The 23,700-nt window shown below is 45.4% G+C and overlaps 1 protein-coding gene across 4 annotated transcripts in view; it reads right to left on the bottom strand.

The window, feature by feature from the left end:
- NHS (NHS actin remodeling regulator) overlaps positions 1–23,700 on the bottom strand; it is a 264,862-nt gene that overhangs the window by 46,921 nt on the left and 194,241 nt on the right. Inside the window, exon 1 of one of the 4 annotated variants that reach the window (XM_061364495.1) lies at positions 1,819–2,174. The exons of the other annotated variants lie outside the window; for them this stretch is intronic. Coding sequence (XP_061220479.1) covers positions 1,819–1,840 — 22 coding nt within the window. The 5' untranslated portion in view covers positions 1,841–2,174. Of the gene's footprint in view, positions 1–1,818; positions 2,175–23,700 lie in introns of those variants that run through there. 4 annotated transcript variants of the gene reach the window in all.

The following is a 23,700-nucleotide window of genomic DNA, read 5'->3' as shown; positions in this document are numbered from 1 at the left end:
AGGAAGATGCACCAATGCTTACTCCAGATGCACAGTTCTTCACTCTCCCTTTTAAAATGCATTCATTTCCTACTGGTGAAGGGTGCCACGCTAAAATCAGAGGAAAACAAATTTGCCTATCCAGAGGAACAGATTCAGCCTAGTGCTAGAGAGATGGAAAACTTCCATATGCCATGGTGACTAGCTCAGTACAGCCTGTTATCCATTCCCTCCACATGCCAGGCACACTGCCCCCATAAAAGCACTATCAGTGAAGGCAAGCATATATCTGGATGAAAAACACACTGATAGAAACATGCCAGTTTTAAAGCTTGGCTTTTGGCTCTAAGTTACATATTCCAACACTAAGTTACATATTCAACAACGCTAATACTGGGAGGACTGGCAGAAGAAAGAGGTTAGCAGATTTACTCTCCCTCTGCACCATGGTGTGTTGCAGGGGGAGGAGTTCAAAATGGCCCCTGTGAGGGCTGCCAGCATCTTCATGACAACTGATAAAACAGAGTTTTATTCCTCCCAGATACTCTTCACTGAGAGCTTTCTCAAGGGGAGCAACAGATTCCTCAAGCCTTCACCAGCAGCAGGTACCTCCTGAAGGAACATTCCATATTCAGAATGTGTCACAATGTTCCCATTTCTATTCTGCCTCTCTAATTATCAAGCCCAAATCTCCCGTCTTTGAGCTTATAGTTGCCATGATAGGCTGCAGCACAAACTATGTGGCTATCACATGCATGTCCCAAGTTCCTAGTAAGCAAAACTGAGGTCTGGCTTACTCAGCCACCTATCTTGGATGTTCTCCTGCGTGAGAAGACAAGCAAGTCTCATCATTGGCAAACAGGAGCCCAGAGAGGAAAGAATGCTATGAGCCTTCCACAGCAACCAGACTCTCAGCATTACAGCCCCTGCCTTTGCACCAAGCAGCATCACAACAACCATGAACCCAAATTATGCCAGTGATACCAGTAGCTGAATAGTTGGAAATATAAACTGGGGATGCTTTTCCCCACCTGCCATTTTGGCAAAGCCACTTTACCCTTGATGGACCTGCCTTGACGACCTTATTTATCTAAAAATGGCTTATCTGCTTCTGCTGATTCCAGGAACTGGCGAGCAGCATAACCCTGTGTGCTGCTGACTGCCCATGTCGCAGCCAGGCAGCCCTCTGATCTCTGTGAAAGACAGCCATTAGGGCAAGTGAAGTGGAGGGAGCGGCATGCAAGTGGTTAATGCATGCCATGAAGAAAAATACATGTGCATACTGTCTCAAACAGCCAGAATCTCTTATGTTGATATTTTCCATTCAGTTCCACTAGAATTAAAATGCTTGTAATAGAAACCTGGCAATCAAAAGCAAGGAAATAGTCACCAAAGCAAGATTCATTTCTATCTATATAGTTGCCCAGAGGACTTTCTGCATCTTACAAGCAACATTAAATGCCATCCATTACAGCAACAACAAATGCCAGCCGAGTCCCTTTCTTTCCACCTGTGATTTTAAAAGTACATCTCCCATGCAGAAAGCTGTGTGCTTGGCAACCTCTGCATCTCCCCTCCTGACGAGTAGCAGAAAAGCTGCATGCTAAACTCTCTCCTGTAACGACATGGATTCCCACACCAGAGAAAAATTCTCAAACTGCCCAGGCAAAACTTCCAATAACCTGTAACGTATTTAACAAACCAGAGGCAAAAGCTAAAGTCAAACCCTCAACGCATACCAAAAGAGAGGAAAAAAGTAAAAAATAAATAAATAAATAAAAGCCCTCTGCTTGACCCAAAATAACAGAACAGTTCTGCATAGGAAAGAGAATTAATTACCATTGTGGAGACCCTCAGTCATTTAGAGTCTCCAGTGAAGGCTGAGAGCCATTCTGAGACTGCAGTTCTTTCCTCTAACTTCACTCCCCGGCTCTGCAAGGAACTGGTTAAAGATGACATCACTGCTCATACTACCCTCCTCCCTCTCCCCATTCACTTGCTAAAAAAGCTGAGGCTGCTCCTCTTCCCCTGCATTGGCTTCAGATTTGGTCCTCACTCCAAGCCAAGTTCCCGGTCTGCAGCTGACTGTGCGGGTCAGTGTCAGTGTGGGATGGAGGATGCGTCTCTGTGCACTCTTACAGCATCCCTGCTGGCATCCACTTGAGAAATAAAACAGCCTTTCCCTTAAGAAATCAGAAGAGGTCTAACCTCACGATGTATAATGCATTGCACAGCCAGCTCCGTTTACAGAAGGCAAGCAGTCTTCCTCTTTGAAGCAGGAAGGAGAGACAGACCCTCCTAGGGGTTCTGCCTTTTGCCTCGGCTCACAGGAGAGGACCCTCTCTGTGGTTTGCTGCATCCTCCTTGCGTTAGGACTGCAATCTATCTTTTTTTATTTCCCTCCCCCCAAGCGTGACATCATCAGACACCAACTCCACTTCTGTAATAAAAACGGATCCCAAGCGGAGCTACCTGGGACGAGGTCATCTGGAGGATCTGGTTTCTTACAAAATTCTCAGCTCCCGCAGTGTCATCTGGATTTAATAACCCTGTGCTTGCTGCAGACGAGGATGCCCAGCTGCTAGGCTGAGATCAGTCTCCTTTCTACCCCAGCATCCCAGCTCCACAGCATCAACAAGGAGCAGGTACCTCCGGAGTGCTCCCCTGGTACCCACGATTTACTTTGCAGCTCCATTTGCTTCCCTCCCCTAACGGCTAGGAAGGATGCTGCAGCAAAATCCCTCGACCAGCTCTCCCGGCTGCTACAAAGCAGCCAGGCTGCAAGCACCCAGTGCACAGGCTCCCAGTGCTCCTCCACTCTCCAAAGCTCCTCAGCCTAAGCATCCCTGAGCCTGACAAAAACACCAGCACCCCTGACTGACAGCTGCGGGAGCCAGCAGCTCAGGGACAGCCCCAGCATATGGCCTGTTTGCTGCCAAGGGCACCCACTCACTGCCTTAGTTTTGCTACCTGTGTTTTGTCTCCTGGGGTAGTGCTGAGGTTTGTGCTGAGCACTGCCCATCCTCAAGTTGTCCAGCAGGCACCAGGGTGGCTGGGGTGAGCCTCGCTACCTCTGTGGAGTGAGGGACGGATGGTGGCTCCTGGGCTCCACAGTCTCCCTTGCACACTCCCATGCTCATGGTGGCAGCCAGCAGCAGTGGCAGCCACAGCACTGGCAGGAGACAGAAGTCTGTGTGTACATGCATATGTGTAACATATGCTTTCCTACACCTATTATATAGACACAGAGCTACATGCAGATATAAACACAGATGTGCATTCTGGATCTCTTACCACTACCAGCAATGCCACAGACATAGCAAAAACTGCACACGTAACAGGACCGACGGGATAAGGCTGCATTTGCAAACATGCTCAGAGTCGTTTGTGTGCTACCTGTCTATACAGCCTGCACAAAAATATAACACTCGCTGCTGTGCTGATTAGAGGTGAGGGTTTGACATAGGGCTCTAAAAGCTTCACAGAACTCATACAAACTCCTCTGAAAAGTATAGCGGTATATCAGAAATGTCATATAACAAATGGTACTTCTCTGTATGGTAGAAATGTCTTGGTGGGGGGACAGGGGATGGCACTGTAAAAGTCTTTCAGCAATTACGGAACCGTAGTATACTTTGGGTTGGGAGTGACCCAAACCCGCTGCAATGAGTAGGGACATCTTCAACTAGGTCAAGTTGCCCAGAACCACATCCAGTCTGGGCTTGATTGTCTCCAGGAATGGTGCATCCACCACCTCTCTGGGAAACCTGTTCCAGTGTTTTACCATCCTCACTGTAAAACATTTCTTCCTCACATCCAGCCTAAATCTCCCCTCTTTTATTTTAAAGCCATTACCCATCATCCTGTTGCAACAGGCCCTGCTAAAAAGTCTCTCCCTAGCTTTCTCATAGGCCCCTTTTAAGGACTGAAAGGCTGCAGTAAGGTCTCCCCAGAGTCTTCTTTTCTCTAGGATGAAGAACTCCAACTCTCTTCACCTTTTCTCATACACTCCATCCCTCTGATCATTCCTGTGGCCCTCTGGACCCTCTCCAACAGGTCCATAGCTTTCCTGTACTGAAAGCATTTGGAACATGCAGGTGCGACAGGTCCCAGAGAAAATCTCTGCTAGAAACAGGGAGCAAGTGGGAAATTGGAGGAAGTCAGTAAAAATCCTGCCTCAGGGTTTATTCGTAACTTCCTCCCCCTCTTATCCTTCTTCAGAGCTGTGTTTTGCATGTGGGCTGGTAACAGATTTGTATCAAACACCAGAGCCCTCCTGAATGAGCCAGAGTTAAAAACCTGGCATCTCCTGACAGCTGGGACACTCAGCAAAGAGCAGGTGGTGTAAACCAGGGACAGGATTTCCACTAAAGAGTCTCCTTGTCTTACAACAAGTGCGTGGTCCTGCAGGTTCTCGTCTCCAAACCACAGCCTTGTCAGTCTGCATCCATCGTTGGGCATGCAGCAGGCACAGACCCCTGGAACAAGCAGGTAAGAGCCTGAGACTAAGAGGGCATGACTGTGGTGGATAGGGATGTGGGACCATCTTTGGAGCTCCACCAATGTAAACTTTCAGGTAAATACAGAAGACAGTATCCTCTGCCACCACTCATTAATCAAACCTCAGTTTTATCACTGCTCTGATAGGGATACTACATTAACAAAGAGGGATCTTACGTGCATGTAGCAGCAACACTAACATCTCTGAAGTAACATCAGTTATATATCATATACTAGTCCAAAAGAGAAAAAAGTAGAAAGTACGCCAATTCACCAGATGAATCTCCATATTTCCCTTCTAAATGAAACAAGTGCTCGACCCAGCTTCTTAAGGAAAAAAGGTCAACCTGCTGCCTGTCCCCTGCATCCCAGCCTAATTTCTGAGTTCCCTGCCCAAATTTGGCAGAATAATTTGATTATGTTCTATATAATTAAGTTCCTATAAATTTCAGGTGGCAAAAATTAACATATCAGTGCTACTCTCACTGAGGACGGCCAGGTAAAATTTGACTATTGCACTTTCCACTTGGAGCTGACTGGCTGGCTGGCTCTGTGCTAGCAGTAGTCCCCTTGCCCTTGGGAGTGGGAAGGATGTCCTGTGGTTTTTTGGAGAAGGAAGAGAGCATTTCAGAGAATAAAGGAGAAGTCAACAAATGCACCTTAAGTCTTTATTTCTTGGTTAATGGGACAATTTTTTAGTGTTTCTGTTTTCTCTTCTAAATCTGCTTCTCATGTGTCTATCAGCACCTTGGAACTCAAATGCATAGGTATTTTATCCTCTGATGAAACCTTTGAACGTGCTCTTCTCATTTTACTTTGGTTCTCCTAAGCAATGGCATTGTCTTAACCAGCAGCCAGAAACATTTGCAGACTGCCAGCTGGTTAACAACCATTCCCAAACCCAACAAGTTCCATGCTGGTTCCCGGTCATGAGATGTTATTGTAGGAAAGCAAACAAACCCATTCCTGTAAAGAAGACCAGGCAAACTAAGTGTGGGATTGCGGGGTGGAAAGAACCCAACCTAAATAAATGAGGGCTGAAACTACATCCACAGCTCCCAAAACTCTCAATCAAAGAGGCAGAAATGCTTCCAGACAGAAAAGAGCTTGCCCATCTCTCCCATCATTTCCCCCCTACTATACTGACATTAACAGTTTCACTTGGCAAACACATTGTTTCAAGTACTTGGGTGACTGAGTTGAAGATCAGAGCTCAAATAAATGAGCATCAAGTAGCACCCCTGCCTCAGCATATGCATTTCAGTGTACCTTGGGGTATCTCCAAAATAAATGGGGTAGAATATGCTCCATATTGTATGAATTCTCCACTTGCTTTAGCAAATGCACCTCATTCAGCATTTCCACTATCTTCTTTAATCTAGCACTATGCCTCCCACAAGCACAGTTTAACAAATGTATTATATCATATAAATGGGTGTTTCCCATTTTGAGAATCGTTCAGAGGTGAGCTGAGTCCCAATCTACTTCTCTGCTTTGACCAGTCTTCAAATGCAATCAAGTCTGGTAACAAATATGAAGAAGGCAGCAGATAAATGTCAGACATCTACATCCTCTGCTATTTTTGTAACGTTACTGAGTGTACTGAAAGGAAGAACTGAAAGTCCTCTTCTTTAATGAGGTCTTTACGATTTTTTTAAAAATCTAAATTTCGATACTCTGCCATTTCAACCCAAAATGTTACAAAGTAAATCAAGGTCAGGGCTGCCTGTCACTTTCCCAAATTACTCCTGAGTAAAGACTGCTCTCAACCAAATAGCATTAGTCTAAATAGGAACTCAGCCTCTCCTATTTCATTATCCCAGGGAGGTTTCAATTTCAAACCTGACTTGGACTACATAAAAGTTAGCTTTTAAGCAGGAGCAGCATGAATATTCCTCCCTCCCCTCTATTTTACCTCATCAAGGAAAGAAAGAAAAAGACCCCATACCAGTTCTCCTGTCCTGACACAAGAGGAGGCAGCAGAACAGTGAGGTACTCCTCTCAGAGGAAATCTCAGTGCCAATTTTCCATTGCCTATTTTTCTTCCTGTTCCACTTGACTGCACGGTACCCACTGTACAATGGGAGCAGCTCCAGACTGCTGCTCCTGTTTCAGAGGAGCTGGCTGCCCTCAAGTGGGGGCAGCTTCAAGCATCCCATCATTTGGCAAGTGATGACAACTCTACTGACCCTGGATATCCTTACTGGGAATATCCTTCTTACTCAGTCAGGCCCTCATGAACAGACACAGCCCAGCAAGGTGCAGCTGGAAAATGAGAAATGGAGACCCCGGTGGCTGAGGAGGAGAGACCCTCCTTGGGGGCTTCCTGTTCTGCCCCAGGCTGCACAACTGTGATGGATCCAGGGGACAGGTCCCAAGCAAAGGCCACCAGAGCTACATCTACTGGAGCCTTGTTTATAAAAGGCCAGGTCCTAAATATGCTGTAAGTAGTGGCAGCTCCAAATTATCAAGGTACTTGCTGGTGAAGACTATTATAGGTTCCTGCTCTTACTACTTTGATTACAGGGTGCTGCTCAGCACACACGCACTATACGAGCAGCTTGTAGCCTCATTTCCTACAGAAACAAGTGGGACGGGATCACACAGCCTGCTGTCTGCGTGGTTGTGCCTTTTCCCGCTCCCCAGCCACCATGGCCCTCCTGGGCAGCCTGGGCCAGATTCACACAGCGTAGGTGATACCAGGGTGCAAAATAAAAACTCAGAGAATTTATTTTTCTTGCAGATTGAAGAAAGCATGTGGTTTTCCACATCACCCTCACCTAGTGAAAACTGTATTCCTCCAGGTCTACAACAGTGCAGTCACCATAACAACCCAGAGCACAGGAGACACAGATGCAAACTCTCCACTCCTTGGAGGAATCTGATGCTGTATTTCACACCTACAAGTACAGTGTGTCATCCACTGTGCAATACACTACTGTGGCATCGTTTTTCAACACTGATCCTAGTTTGTTTTGAAGTCTTATCAACTAAGAGGAAGTAAAACTTTCTACTCACTAGGACACAAAGTTTTTTTCTCCTAGTTTAACTAGTACGTCAGGCTATGAAATGGAACCTGGATTGCCATTGAACTGAAAATCAAAACTTGGAACTGGATCTCGAGTCCTTCCCTGGGTGACAGGGTTTTACCTGTTTACTATTCCCACTATCCCATTGAATTTCCATGCCACCCCAGGGTGACAGGGCGTACGACCCTTGCTTTGGGAGAATTGTGATGTGGTTTACAAGTCTTATAATGATAAAAGATATTGTAGAAGTACTGAGTTATTTGTCTATCCCCAGAAGCAGAATGGAAGTGGTTTTTAAATAGGAATTGTAAAAATACTTTGGATACATAATGTAATTTTAACTCACAACTTGTTAATTAAAAGACTTGGATATGCAGCTCCATCTATTTCTATGTAATCCAATAATGCCTCAGCTGCAATCCTATTTGGGTAGCGGCTGCAAAATAAGGATTGCAGAAAAAGGTCCTCTCACCGACCCTTCTTTTGCTCAACAGTGTATCATTTGCTTCAGTTGTCTGAAGCCTTTGCTTAGCCAAAGGTAATTGTGCTCAGGTTCTTCTTAGAAGAGCCAAGCTCTGAGTTATGTGAGTTTCATATTGTAACTATATTATGTTTATTGCCTCTCACTAGTGTTTCCAGCTTTCCCCATGCTTTTTCACAAGATTTTCTTCTTGTTTATTTCAGCAGAACTACTGACTGTGTCATAAATATTGATGTTTGACTTACTATATTTTGCTTTTAGCCTGGCAACTCTGTATTTCTGCTTGCCAGGGCTTTGCTTTTCAAACGCAGTTGTTATAACACATATTAATAACTGCTTGGAAAGACTGTAAGGATTTTTAACATGAATAGAAATACAAGTCACATTCAAGTAACCCACTGCTTAAAATAGTAACCATGTCATTGTCCTAGCACAACTTATATCTGAAACACCTGAAAAACATCCAGCAACAACTAGCCTATTCTGACCTGTTAAAACAAGGCAGAACTGCAATAATCCTGTAGTATTTACTATGTGCTTTGCAGCAAGCTCTACCCATGAATCCAAATAACAATCTAGGGAGCTATCACTGAGTACTGAGTGCATTGACATAAGTCATTATTACTTATCTAATAATTAATACTACTTGATGGAAAAGGATAGAGGAGTCTGATTTTCAGTAATATACTTTCAGTGCTGCCTTCTTGCTTTGATACTGAGTTAAACCCTGAAGATTTATCCAGTGAATTTTACTGACAAATTACATTCATCATCTATGTGCCTGTCTTGTCAAGAGTCTGAGATGTAATACATATTAAAACACTACATGTGATTTTCCTTTTAGAGCACTTAGCTCATACCATCCTTACATACTGTGTTTGATTTCCAAAATCCAAAACAATGCATTCAGGGAGAAGTCAAGCTATGGGATTAGTGACCTCTATAAGCAGTGACCACAAAAACAGGAACCCAGTGGGAATTATCCCCAACTGAGCTTGCCATCTGCTGCCCCAGGAGAGCCACCCCAATTCCTTTCATCATACATAGAATTTAAGACAATCATGGGAATTCTATATTTATTCTTCCATTCATCTGTTAGCTATGAAGGAACAGATCACCATTTGCCCTGTGAGCTAAAAGTGCTATGTTTGTGCTACAACTGGAAAAGCACCAACCTGCAGCAGCGGAGCTGAGCCATCCATCTGAAGCTTGTGGGCTCTTCTGCAGAGGATGAGGAGGTGGCCAGAGGAGTGAGGGTTGATACAGTTGTGCAAAGGTGGGGGATAAAAGAGCCTGCAAAGGATACATCTGATCCCAGTTTCTCAGTCTTATCTCAGTTTACTGTGTGTCTCTAAAAGCTACGTCTGCTACACAATTTCCCTTCCAGACTGAAAGCGGGAGGAAGAAAGCACCTGAGCATGTGTCTTTGACTGACGGACAAGGTGTCTCTTCTGACAAGCTCTGACTTCCTGTTGCTTTTAGCTAAAAAACAGCTTAAAAACTCAGTGCTGTGCCTGCCTTGGTGACGTTGCAAGGGGAGAACAGTTGTATTTCATTCCTGTCCTCACTGCCACTCTGGGAAAACAAAGAGAGGGATGTACATAATCAAATGTTGAACTGATTTCACGTGCTACTCCTAACAGCCACAGAGGAAGGAGAAAAAGGAGAAAACCTTGAGCCTTCATGTCCTGGAAACAAATGGCTGCTTTTTTTAGAGATGAGCAGCCTTAAGGCAGACTCTTTCGTAGGAAAGGGAGACAGTCTGTGACAAAGCTTTTTCCATAAGAGGCCACAGTTGTCACCTCCATCTGGAGAGAGTGCAGTGGTGAAACCCTGTTCCAGCCAGAGATGATGTCCCAGCCATCAAGATGCCTGGATGAACCTGGGCAAGGCTGTGGATACCTGGAGTGCCTTCTATATATTAAACATTTGAATGAGTGCTATTATGCTCTGTCAGAAAGCCAGCAGGCTATTTGGGGAGGCTGGTGACAGGTAGATGTGTGCAACAGCAGTGGCAGGGCTGCAGTAAGCAGCAGTGGTAATCCTCTCTGTGGATCAATCTTTAAAAAGCAAAATAAAAGCCAAACGTTTACACAGAGCCATGTGACACCACAACAACATGCGAGGGAATGTCATTGTGCAACTATTTTCCTTGACTTTCATTAGACAGCCCTGAATTTTGTGGAAATATTGACAGGCCAAGGGAAAAACCCGAGTGCCATTTAATTTTGACAGATGGAAAAAATAATGCCTTGTACAAAGCATGATAGCTTAATGGCCTTCTTTGTCCCTTTTCATCAAGGATCAGCTCCCAGAGGCAGTAGCCAGGATAAATCACAAGTCAAATGCAAGGAACCAGAAAGGTAGAGGGATTTTATGATTAAATATGTACAAACGAGAGTGGATGCGGGGGGAAATGTACATAAAGTATATGAAGCAAATGGTGCAGAAGAGACAGATACAGTGATACGGAACTGCCTGATGTGAAACTGAAACCCAGGCTGCTGGGGAGGCATGACCTACCTCATTTACTCACCACAGTCTACAATTGGAAGTCATCCCAACAATTTATCTCAATTCCTTACTCAACTACATTACTATTCGCTAGGAAAACATTTTCTCCCTGCTAGCATCTATGAGACCTGGCTAAATTCCTATTCATAGTAAATCTGGGACTAATTTTATTAAAGTCTTTTCCCGGTTGTTGCACTCCTGAAAAATGTTGTGCCAACAGCTACATAGATAGTATTAGCTCATACAGACCTAGTACCTTTTGATTTGGCATTGGAAACAGTGACCAAAGCTGGTTAGACAAATGTGGTTAGGCTTTGCTGGTTGTAACTGAGCAGTGCTACAGGCAGCCTAGTTGCTTTTCTGTTTCTATCCTTCTTCTGTTTGCAAACACGCCCATGTGCAGCCACTTTGGCTGACTTAATATGGGTCAATACCTTCCCAGGATGGAGACCCACCAAGCTGAGCCAGTCTTCAGCATGCTGTCTGCTCTACTCTGCAAGGTTATTGAGGAGCATCCATGAGGTAGGAGTGCAAGATACCATGAATGGGAATTAAAAAAGGTAAAATCATTTCTCTCTGACAGCATTTAAGATCTGCTTCCCTGGCCCTTTGAAATATGCTTCTCAGCAGCTCCCTGTTCAAACAAAACCAGTGCACTGTACAGTGGATTGGTCACAGGCATCTTTGTTCTGCACCCACACAAAATTAGAAGTGACACATTACTCCATTGCAGGCCAGACATCAAGCAGAGCCATGCCCCCACTTGCAGTTTATTTAAAGCTGTAGCTGGCTTTTTAGGGATCAAAGAGAAGGGGGTATAGGAAGGGGATGCTGTTCAGAGGAAGACTAGGAACAAACCAGTCCATTTTAGTCATACATGTCTTTCCTTAATATTTGCTTTTGAAACTGCTGAAATAACAATGTGGCAACAAAGTTATGTAAAGCGCAAGTCACCAAGTGGTGGCCTATGAAGCTTTCTCTGTTAGTGCTTCAGCTCTCTGCAATACCTGTCATAAAGATAAGGGATTAGACTGATGTCCACCAGTGCCATCCCACTAAAGGCAGCCACAGCAGGAAGCCAGGCTAAAGGCTCACAGGGTACAAAGCTGAGGGTACAAAGCACCTCTGGGATACAAAGCATGCTGTCAGTATCCAAGCCCTGGGATAGGATTTTTGGAAAGGGGATGTACATTGTTTTCATCATAACTTGGACTCTCATTCAAAGGAATCCCATCTGCAGAGCCAGAAACAGGGCTCTACAAATGGCCAGGCTCTCCAGAGCCTGCAGCTTGCCCCTCCCCAGCTTGGTACGTCTGTGTTTGTTATAACCAGCTAAATGCCCCAGCCCTCTCTCTGTCCCAGTAACTGGGTTTCAAGTTTACAAGTATCACAAATGAGTTCATTTCCCCTCATTAACTCTCACAAGTAGTTGCTGCTCCTCTGAACTCTTATTTCTCTGCCCCCAAATCCCTCGGGAGCTGCTGGGGCTCAAAAAGCCCTTTTCAACAGGCGTAGTTTCAAGACGCATGAAGGGGGTCTCAGACCGGACATGGCACTCATAGAACGGATGGGGAGAGGGATTAAATCAATGGAGAGACTTATAAAGCAGAAATCTGAGCAGCTTCATTTTTTCAGATAATTGTTTTCAGCAGGTTTCTCATTCGACACAAGCCTCAGCCAAAGTGGTATTACAAACTATTGATGTCATGCTTGCAATTTCACTTTATTCCCGTCTCTCCATCCCAGGCCCGCAATTTTCTTGCTTCTCTCAGCAACCCCCTAAGTCCGTAAACTAACAGCTGAGATACCAGGCTCTCCCCACTGAGGTATCACTCCAAATATGAAGCACAGCAATCTTTTGATCCTAGAAAGCCCTGCACTAAACAGCCAGTTTGAAAACCTTACTGCTGCACTCACTGCACACCAGATGAACTTTCAGGCTGTCTCGCTGAGAATTCCATCAGGTCTTATGCCACACGTGAGGCTGCTTTCCTAAACCCCACCTCCCTGTGTACTTTCTTTCAATCCGGGGTTTCTCTCCCTCTCAGTCTGTCTCGTATGATTTCTATACTGAAGACGCTCACACAGACGTTTTCTCAAACAGCAGAACAAACAGCCCAAGGCTGCCTCACAGTCAGGGCGAGACTTGGCACAAGGGTATTAAAACAGTATGTGCGTTTCCTTCCAAAACCCAGCACTAAAGACTTAATAACACTCAAGGCTGAAACAAAAATACAGAAAGTATAATAAGGTTAGGTGAAAGGATTTCAACCCCTTCTCTGTACACAACATACACTGTGGAGAAGCATTTGTCATCCACTGCAAAACTTCCCTTAATGACTCTTGGCTAGTCAAATTATTTCAAAATGAGCAAAGCAAAAATAAATCCAACCAAACCTACCATATGGATATGTTCATTCTTGAAAGAGGGCACGTTCCAGTGATCGAAACGCTGGATAGCACGTGAAGAGGTCTGGGCTTGGGTCCCAGCTCTTATAGAGGCTTTATATATGATCTTGAGGAAACCACTAAGGGTGGGGTTTAGTTGCTTAAACAACATGTCTAGTACCATTTGAGATGCTCTAGGGTATCCAACATATCTGTATGGGGCTGGTCAACACAAAATAGGACCCTGGGGCAGCAGCTGGAGGCAGGAAGGATTTATACACCTGTACTGCATCCTGTACTGCTGAATGTCTGCTAGACATATTTCATGGTGCTTTCCACGCCTTGCAGCTTCTAGGCTAATGCACCCATTACCAGTCTCTCCTGAACCCTCCAGGAAAGCTCTGGGTTCCTTGGCCCAGGGTGCAGCTTGCACCAGGCATAGCCAGTGCAGGTGGGAACACCCTGTACCGTGCAGCCTAAAGCCAGGGGTGGCAGGCAGCCGGACTTCATCTCCCTCAAGGGCAGTGCTGCCCACGGGGTTTGCTCAGGAATCACACTGGGAGCAGAGTCACCATGCTGGCAGGTTTGCATTGGTCTCTCAGTCTCTCCTATACAATGCCCCTGGAGACATACATGGGCCAGGTTGTATAGTCCACTACAGTTAATTCCTCATGACAGAGAGAGCCTCCAGGCTCCCTTACACACTCAAGAAAAGTTGGCATATCTGTCCCTGGGTGTCTTTACAGTGTTGAGCCTACAACCCCCTCCGAAAGCATCAAGCCTTCATTCCTTTAGCTCTTTTCCAAGCCCAGCAAGGCACGCACTCATGTGTGCCACTGCCCCCCCAGCCACCGCAGGTTGGGTGGCAGTGCTCTTGCTTCTCAATGAGGTGAGGACCTGCTATCATCTCCTGCAGCCACGGGCCAGCTGCTTGTATGTTCCAAGCTTACAGCACAGTTGCATTTTGAAATTCATCACCCAAGCCCAAATTGCTGTTGAGTCTTTCAGAGACAGAAAACTTTGGCTGTTGCAGTTGCTGATGGTCAGAGGCCATTCCCAGTGAGTGTAGCACAGACAGGGCGTTGGCTCTCAGTGATTTACTGTGCACTCGAAACGTAAATCAGTTTCCTCCTGACTGCCTGTGGGTGTAATCATGTAAGAAGGGGAATGAAGCATTTCCATGGAGTACTCCTTTTCTCCCAGTTTGCAAAAACATTTGTTTCCTTCATCTTATCCGTGTCTGACATTGGCACTTCACTTGTGCTGTTGAGAAATTGTGACTGGGTTTCAGAGTCCAGCCCAAAGCCTGGGAGACTCCTGTGCATTCCTCTATTTCTGTGCTTTTGCCTTACCATGAGGTGGGCATGAGTACCACATCCTTCTCTAACAGCTTTGCAGGAGTAAGGATCATAGGCAGAAGCACTTGGATGTCCGTCCACAGCCACCTTCTCCCAGGTCTGATGTTGCTACGGCCCCATGCTTCGCCCACAGGTTCAGGCCAACCTGTGCATCCCCACCTTAGTGGAGTGGAAGCTCTCCCAGATGAGGGACTGAAAAAGGCATCCAAAGGCCAGACATGAAGATTTCAACAGGGGAGAGGATGACTCCATTCCTCATTTACTGCTCATTTATGATAGGGAACACAGATCTGCCAGGGGAAAAACTGAGTGCGTATCTAGCACTCACTGGCTGAACTGCCAGGCATGAGCACCAGGACAGGCACCTGGCTTCCTATTCTGCACCTAGCATTAACAGAGCTCCAGAGGTGACTGTGTTCGGGGTAGGGAAACTGCCTCAAAGCCCCAAGGGGTAAGAGGAATGCATCTGGGCATCCTGCTGCACAAGGATGGCTATGAAGTGGAGATCTTCCTCCAGGCTGCCCTTTTTCTTGGACACCAGTAGAGCAAAGCAGTCCTCCTTTCACCCTGCCCATGCCCTGCCAGGGATTGCACAAGCAGTACAACTGCTGCCCTGCTACCCTGACTGCATTAATACAAAATCCACCATTACAACAGCTGCTACTAGCTTTCTGCTGTCCAGCAACAACCAGGATGGTTGGCAACGGCAGAATAAAATCTCAGATCAACTGTTTTTAAGGGACTTTGACAGAGGCCAACAAAAGCAAGGACGTTCAAAGCTCTCAGCTAAGCATAGCAAGAGGTCTCAGTGGAGCGTCACATGGCGAGAAACAGATTTGCTGCATTACACAGTAATGTCAAAGGGCTGTGCTGGAGCTTTAGCTGACGGCAAGTCTGAATTTCTTTGCACTCACTGGCTTGAGCAAGACAGAGGACCCTGCAGCCTTGTGTTTCACAGTCTGCCCATCTCTTTTTCCTTAATTTCATTGATCAAATTCTGACAGCTCTCTTACGTGTCTTATCCTGCTCCAGACTGGCCCCACTGTTTCCGCCATGGGGATGACTTTAGCAGAACTACTGGAGGAGTATGGCATCTCTTGTTATGATTAAAGGATGGTCTACAGATCAAATTGTACCAATTAACATAAAGATGCATTATTAAATGGTACAGACTGTTTATGTTAAACTGAAATGCAAAAAACAGATCAGGAGGAACATAGGCCCCCTCAGGAAACTCTCGGGTGAACTAGCTACACAGGATTTGGAGAAGGCTGAGGTCCCGAATGATTTCTTTGCCTCAGTCTTCTCTAGCAAAGGCTCTGACCGCACCACCCAAGTCTTGAAAGGCAGATGCAGGGACTGTGAGAATGAAGACCTTGGGCCCACTGTAGGAGAGGATCTGGTTCAAGACCATCTTAAAAATCTGAACGTGCACAAGTCCATAGGTCCTGATGAAATCCATCCACAGGTCCTGAAGGAGCAGGCAAATGAAGTTGCTAAGCCACTGGCCATCATATTTGAAAAATCATTGCAGTCAGGTGAAGTTCCTGATGACTGGAAAAAGGGAAATATAACCCCCATTTTCAAGAAGGGGAAAATGGATGACCCAGGGAACTACACACCAGTCAGTCTCACCTCTGTGCCTGGCAAAATCTTGGAGCAGATTCTCCTGGAAGGCATGCTAAGGCACATGAAAAACAACAAGGTGCTTGGTGACAGCCAGCATGGCTTCACTAAGGGGAAATCCTGCCTGACCAATTTGGTGACCTTCTATGATGGGGCTACAGAACTGATGGACAGCGGTAGAGCAGTTGATGTCATCTACCTGGACTTGTGCAAAGCGTTTGAAACTGTCCCACACGACATCCTTGTCTCTAAATTGGAGAGACATCAATTTGATGAATGGACCACTTGGTGGATAAAGAACTGGCTGGATGGCTGCACACAAAGAGTTGTGGTCAATGGCTCAATGTCCAGCTGGAGACCAGTAACAAGTGGTGTCCCTCAGGGATCGGTGTTGGGACCAGTCTTGTTTAACATCCTTGTCGGTGATATGGACAGTGGGATTGAGTGCTCCCTCAGCAAGTTTGCCGATGACACCAAGTTGTGTGGTTCGGTTGATACGCTGGAGGGAAGGAATGCCATCCAGAGGGACCTTGACACACTTGTGAGGTGGGCTGATGCCAACCTCATGAAGTTTAACCATGCCAAGTGCAAGGTCCTACACCTGGGTCGGAGCGATCCCAGGCACAGCTACAGACTGGGCAGAGAAGAGATTCAGAGCAGCCCTGCGCAGAAGGACTTGGTCGATGAGAAAATGAACATGAGCTGGCTTCAGTGTGCACTTGCAGCCCAGAAAGCCAACCGTATCCTGGGCTGCATCAAAAGGAGTGTGACCAACAGGTCAAAGGAGGTGATCCTGCCCCTCTACTCTGATCTCATTAGTCCTCACTGGAGTATTGTGTACAGTTCTGGTGTCCTCAATATAAAAAGGACTGTTGGTGGATCTGTTGGAACAAGTCCAGAGGAGGGCCACGAGAATGATCAGGGGACTGGAGCACCTCCCTTGTGAAGATCGGCTGAGAAAGTTGGGGCTGTTCAGCCTGGAGAAGAGAAGGCTGCGTGGAGACCTCATAGCAGCCTTCCAGTATCTGAAGGGGGCCTATAGGGATGCTGGGGATTGACTCTTCATTAGGGACTGTAGTGATAGGACAAGGGGTAATGGGTTAAAACTTAAACAGGGGAAGTTTAGATTGGATATAAGGAGGAAATTCTTTCCTGTTAGGGTGGTGAGGCACTGGAATAGGTTGTGAATGCTCCATCCCTGGCAGTGTTCAAGGCCAGGTTGGATGAGGCCTTGGGTGATATGGTTTAGAGCGAGGTGTCCCTGCCCATGGCAGGGGGGTTGGAACTTGATGATCTTGAGGTCCTTTCCAACCCTAACTGTTCTATGATTCTATGATTCTTGTTTGCTTTGGAGCAAATTGATTTCAAAAGCCTTTTTAAATATGAGGTATTTGACAAGCACATGGTATTTCTCTCTGGCCATTTTCTGTAGTGTCCCATGAGGACTCTCTATTCCGTAACAAAAATTGATTTATACAAGAAGCACGATGTTCATCATTTTTTAAATCCCTATTTGTTCTGGAAGGCAGTTCACAAAGGCAGCTACTCCAGAGTAGCTTTCATCAGATTGTGGCTGCATTTGCTATACATCAGTTCCACTTCCCCAGGAAGACAGAACCTATCCCATTCCTGCTGAACCCAAAATAAGCCGCTAAAGAAAAATAACCCTGTCTGTCTGTCACAGGGTCTGCATCCCTTTAATATAATTATTTTACAATTTCACCTTTATTTTAGCTGAGAATGTATTTTTGACCTACACAAAGACGTAGAATTTAGTTCACTTGGACCAAGAAATTCCCTATTATACAAAACAAAATTGTCCTTGCAGACTGTTTCTAACTAAGGGTGCACCCACAACAGGCTTGCAGTGACATAGCAAGTAATACCTGCAGAGATGCTCCAGTGTGTGCGCTATCATGCAAATACTCATCCACGCGGTAAGTAGTGGCACCTATAACTCAGTGAAAGCCATTAAAAGAGGAAATTTTTAAGCTGAGGTGAATTAAGACCACTAAACACAGAGATGGGGGAAGGTGGCTCTGCTAATGGTGGGGAACCATTATGGTAATTTACCATAATTAAACTGTCTCTGAACCTCCCCAAAATCCTGCTGGGTTTTTTTTTATTCCTGAGTGAAAACATGTCTAAGTTTTGTATTCCAGGTCTGTGGAGTCCCTGGACATTTCTAGCAGGTGTTGCACACCATTACACCAACAGACCAGAGAGATTACTTTTGCAACACAAACCCATTAATACAGCAACAACATCTGGAAGCGGACATTGCTTTCTCGAGCTACAGAACATTGCTACCTTTGGGAAACTTGTAGCATAATACCAAAATACTGAATGTATAATTAGAAAGTACTTGCTTTCTCTCAATCAGTAATTAATAGGGACCCAAATATGTGATGATTTCTGGAAAGAAGGTCTCAACAAAGCTAGGTTGCATTTTATAAGGCTTCATTTGCACAAACATAGCACTTAATTTCATAAACCTGTCAAGCAGCAGTTCTGTATGGACTCCAGTGAAATGTTGCAGAGTGCCACTGGGAGGTGTCACTATATAGCAATAGCGTCAGGCCAAAGAAAAGAGCTGTGTTGAATACAGCAGAAGGCACATGCATTATTTCCAGGGGAACTATAAAAACGGGTGTGTGATTAAGTCATTAACGCTTGGATACCTGAGATTTTTGTCATTGGGTGCCATCCACCCACTAACAGTGTTTTAAGATGACCAACCCTGTACACAGTGTAAAGTGATATGTTATAGACCTCCCCTTTAATCCATTAGCATTTGCTAGTCATACAGTCACACCTGCATGCACACACACAGAGACCCAAAGGCTTACACATTAGTGTAATCTTTGCTAGGCATTGACAGACTTGACACTAATGAGGTTTAACAATAAAACCAGACCCTGTCCTACCGACCCTTCAAGTTACAGAAGAAAGTGCTGAAAGAGCTAACTGTCTAGCTAAACACATCCTCATCCTGCTATTCCCTCTCCAGCCCTCTTTCCTACATCACCCTCCCTCTGAGCATTTAGCTGGATCTTCCTTATGAAAGTGATCATGCATCTGATGCAAAAAATGCTTGACTGAATCTGCATTTTGCCTGGGGTCTTATTCATTTATTTATTTAATTTGGTGTTTAATTTAAAAACAAAACCAATCCTGCTCGGTCTGCATGTTTTTTCTGCAAGGAGCAGACAAATAGACATATTTCTCCACAGCGGCAGAACCAAACAAATCAGAAAGGGTTTACAACCTTCTCCTACAGATTTTATCACCAAACCAATTAGGTGATATCAGTGCTGTCATTTAAAAAAATAACAGAGACCCTCAGTCTGCTCCCACCGATGTTTGCTAGGAGAGGAGGAAAAATAAATAGAAGTGTTATCAGCTAGCTTTGAAGAATGACTGAATTCTAGATAAGGTTTTTACAAGAACTGTGCCATCTTTCTCCACTGTCCCATGAAACTATCTGTAGTTGGTTAGCACTGTTTGACAAATGGCAAACATCCACCCATTAACCAAGAGTCCTGGGGAGGAGGCATAGAGCTCAGCGTTACCCAGCTCCCTGCTCTCACCCCACAGCCCGCTAGCTGGCAGGGCAGGGCTCTGGTTTCTTCATGAATCCCCCACTCGTGTAAGTCTCTTGGCCGTGTGCAAACAAAAGCTCAAGTCGTAAAAATGAAATACTTAGGCAGGCTTGCCAACTCACAGAAAGCAAGGACAAACACTGCAAAGCCTGAGAGCTCTGTAAATCAAGTTTGATAAGAAGTACCTGTTACTGAAAGTTCTACTGCATTCTTTGGCTCTGGAAATGGAAAAAAAAGAAGGGAGGAGGCATCCTTAAAATGAGGTGAAGCTCTGTGCGGGAAAGCGAGCTCTGCTCAGCAGGAGTTTGGGGAAAACATCCTTGCTCTACCAGAGGCACCCGCGAGGAAACCCTGGGAGAAAATGGGCTCTGCTTGCACTCCTCAGCCCACAGCAGCTCAGGGCCATAGCTGCATGATGCTCTGCTATGCCTTTAGCAAAGCTTCCTGTTGCACAGCGGCTGCTTTGTCCTTCATGGCACCCACTGAGTCCCAGCCAGCAAGGCAGCAGACCCAGCTTCTGCGTAGCATTCTCGTTCCCTTTCCAGGCATACAGATGGCCCAGCCCCAGGGCCCCGTCCTCCTAATCTCCCCATAGCCCAGCTGGGTGGCAAATAGGAGTGGGGAGCAGTAATCCCCCAGCTCCTGCTGGCCATCGCGTGAGGGGGTTAACGCTTTCCTGCCCTGGGGAAGCTCAGTTTTCTGATTTGGCTTCTGCCCTGTCTTAACGGCAAAGACATCCGGAAACATTCCTGCCATGGTTGGGAGAGGAAGGAATGTTCAAGAAATAACCTGGCCAGCAAACGAAAAAATAAATTACAACTGGTACAGTTTGCTAGAAAGAAAAAGGGGAATAAAACCCACAGATGTGATTAAAACCAGCCATTTCTTGCCATCATACACGGAGCATCTCCTTCTGCCCAAGTGCAGTGGCTATAACTCACTGCACGTCAGGCAATTCCCAATTACAGCAGACACACGCTCTCCTGGTTGGGTCAAGACCAGAAGAAGCTGACCCCACACTGCACTGCTCACACGGCTTAGCACTGTAATGACAGGCATGGAAAATACAGCAAAGAGGGACAAATGACCAGCACCTCTCTGCAATACTTCTTAGGTTTTCTGAGAACTTGTCAGCTGCGTACTTCCAGCCTTTTAGTTTCTGATCCCCACATACAGAGGTGATGCTGTGTAGTATGGCAAGGAGGAATAGTAGTTTTCATCAAAGAAGCAATCCCTACCCCAAACCAACTGGATGTTTAATAGGCTGCTCCCTCACCTAGTGGTAGCTCTGATGTTAATATTGCTGTGCAGCAGAGAGAAATATGCTGCAGCAGCATTCCTATTTTCATTTTCTGTGGGTGCACATTTGTTCTCTTAAAAGTAGCTTTTAATAATAATTAAAAAAGTCCTAAATACCTCTTCTGGTTCACTGCATTAATAACAGGAACTGGGTTATGAGACATGGAAACCAAAGAAGAGAAAAAGCGGGAAAGGAGATTTACGGAGAGATTTCAAAGATTTATAAGTAACAACGGTGATGGTAAAATGAGAAATTTTCTCCTCTGCCTGGGGAAGCAGAAAGGCTGTGATTAATGCTCGAGCTCCCCTGGTCAGGTTACCCACCTCAGCGATTACAAGAAGAGCTGAGCAGCGCAGCTCGAGTTCAGAAGGGGAGCTGAAGCATAGCAGAGGCTCTTTGATGCATTAAGACAGCCCAAGTCAACAGCAGGTCTGGCTGTAAGGGAGGCAGCAGCCTTGGAGAATGTGACCTACATAAGGGCTTCAGTCTCCCAAGCAGCAGAGAGGGGAATCAGCAGCTTATGCAGCCACAGACATTTCCTAAAATACTTAGAATTGCGGTACTCGCCTGATGCGCCATCCCTTCCCTTTGTGTGTAAGTCCTGGCACCGAGATGGAGCAGACAACAGAATAACAGACCAAATTTTTCTGTGGGGTTTTATCAAGGTATGACTTACAAATGAGGGTTTTCATTACAAGAAAAATGGTAAATTAATCCGTATATTTATTCAAATCCTCTCTCTGATCCCAAGTCAGGCACAAAGCAATATTTCCTTCCCAAGACAACAATTTTTCCAGAATGTATAAGCTCACAAATGGAAGGAAAAGGTGCTTTACATTTTATTTTCTCTAGGAAATCATAATAATTTTTAAAGGGGTGATATACCTCCAGCCCTCTTTTTCCCTTAAAGTGACCCCAAGCTGCGCAGGAAAAATATTTGCTCTCAGTGCTTGAACAAACCTCAGTGAATTAAGTTTTTGTTGTTAATGGCATGGCCGCTGTTTATCTGCGGAGAATCAAACCAGATGTGGAAAATAACTGCGGGTTCAGTGGCTCAGCAGCTAGCCCTTCAAGCTCGGGGAAGAAGCCCATTGCCTAAAGGTGGTCAAGGTCTCAAACAGCCCTAAAGCCTTGGAGATGGCTGGGTTTGTCTGCCTCTATGTCCTCCTTGGGTGCATCTAGTTCTGAGCTTGTGACATTATTGATCATAAATTACAATTTGAAAAAATCTATAATTTCCCTGCAAACCCAGGGAAAATAACATGTTTGATCCAGTAAGGTCAGTTGTGAAAAGCTTTTCTTCTGCCATCAGAAAATTCTCCCAGACTAGAAAGATTCAGCGGCTGGAGAGCACTCACATGGAAGTGCTGGAGTGCCCCACAGCATGAAGTCAGAATGGCTGAGCTGGGCTCCCTGGCCAGGCTGCACTCTCCATGCTGCATAGAAGGAGGGTCTCACTAACAAACAGGGGGAACACCAGTACCCCCAGCGAGATGCACAGCCATACAGTTTCCATATGGCCTGCAGTGGTGTTTCCAACTTCTAGCTGAAGACGTGTGTCAGAAGGGCTTATACTAAACAGTGTAATTTCCTAAAACAAATTATGTGTTCTGGGCAGCCATCAAAAAATGCAGAAAATGAAGGGTGGTATTTCCATACAGTATCTCTGCGGCCACTAAGTAGTTTCCACTGGAGTCAGCCTTGCTAGGCTTTTACGTGGCTGAGATAAGGAGATACACACTTCAGTGAGGGACCAACACTGTCACATGTACCAGGGAGGCAAGGGCAGCAAAGTCACACTGTGCTCCATCTGATAAGGCTGTACTGATGCACAACTGAATAATCACCCTGTTGATCTAGTCATATTCATCAAACTATACAAGTTAGCGCTAAAAAATGCAGGTGGATTAAAGATTGCTTCAGCACTGCAAGAAAAGCACAGGCAGGTGTTAAACAGCTTTGCATGGGACTGTCTCTGTACATATGGAAGAGCTGCTGACTTATAAAATCAGGTTGCCTTTGTAACACCATGCACAGATCTTCTTCTCTGTCCTCCCTGGAGAAATCAGGATGTAAAGAAGCAAAGCTTTCTTCCCTTCTTGATGTTTCCTAACTAGGCCAGATCACTTTGGAGGATGGCCAAAAGTTAATTTAATATTCACTGCTGACCTGTTTTATTCCTCTGAGGTTTTAGTAAAAAGTTGGGTGAAAGCCTTTTCCTCTGTTGTCTGAAAGTACACCACGGTTAATGCCAATCCCTGAAGCACAGTCTGCAGTGCACACATAAATGATTTATTCAGAGCTACTGCTACATACTTGCTCCATTAATGCACTCCTGAAGAAACTTGCTAACTGCTGCTCACATAATATTCACTGGCATGAGGGGAAAAAAGTAGTAAGAATAAACTGCTTCCCTTTTATTTTAACGCCCTTCTTCATGTCTCTTCAGAGTCATGAAAGAGATTTGGAAAACAGGTAAGAAATACCGAACTCCCAGCTCTCCTCCAGCTGACTGCATATCGCCATACTGCTTAGACAGGAGATTGTGCAGCTGTGTAATCTGCAATGCAAAGCTGAAACCCTCCTGCTAACCATGAGTACCTGTCTGCAGTACGAAGGTGCTGTTCTGGCTACTGGAAGTAAGAGGATAAAGGGAGGAAACTGCAGAGGCAGAAGATACTCTTTTTCTTTAATAGCACATGAAAATCCAAGACAAAGTCCAATAAAGAGTGAAATGAATTTGAAGCATGTGAAAATGGTGGTTTTCTTTATTTGCAGGTGGAGGGTGTTGTGGTCAAGTGTTGCTGATCACAGCTGCCCCTAAAGAAGCAATTTTTAAACCGAATTAGGAATTTACAAATACTGAACTCACATGTGCATGTGTTCACACGCAGGATCACTGCAGCAGATTCTGCTACACAGA

This window comes from Neopsephotus bourkii, unplaced genomic scaffold, assembly GCF_033783945.1.
Source record: "Neopsephotus bourkii isolate Nb327-2 ecotype Australia unplaced genomic scaffold, CSIRO-AGI_Nbou_v1 NB_1234, whole genome shotgun sequence".
NCBI classification, from domain to species: domain Eukaryota; kingdom Metazoa; phylum Chordata; class Aves; order Psittaciformes; family Psittacidae; genus Neopsephotus; species Neopsephotus bourkii.
The sequence above is the reverse complement of the archived record's forward strand: the minus strand, read 5'-3'. Positions and strand labels throughout refer to the sequence as shown.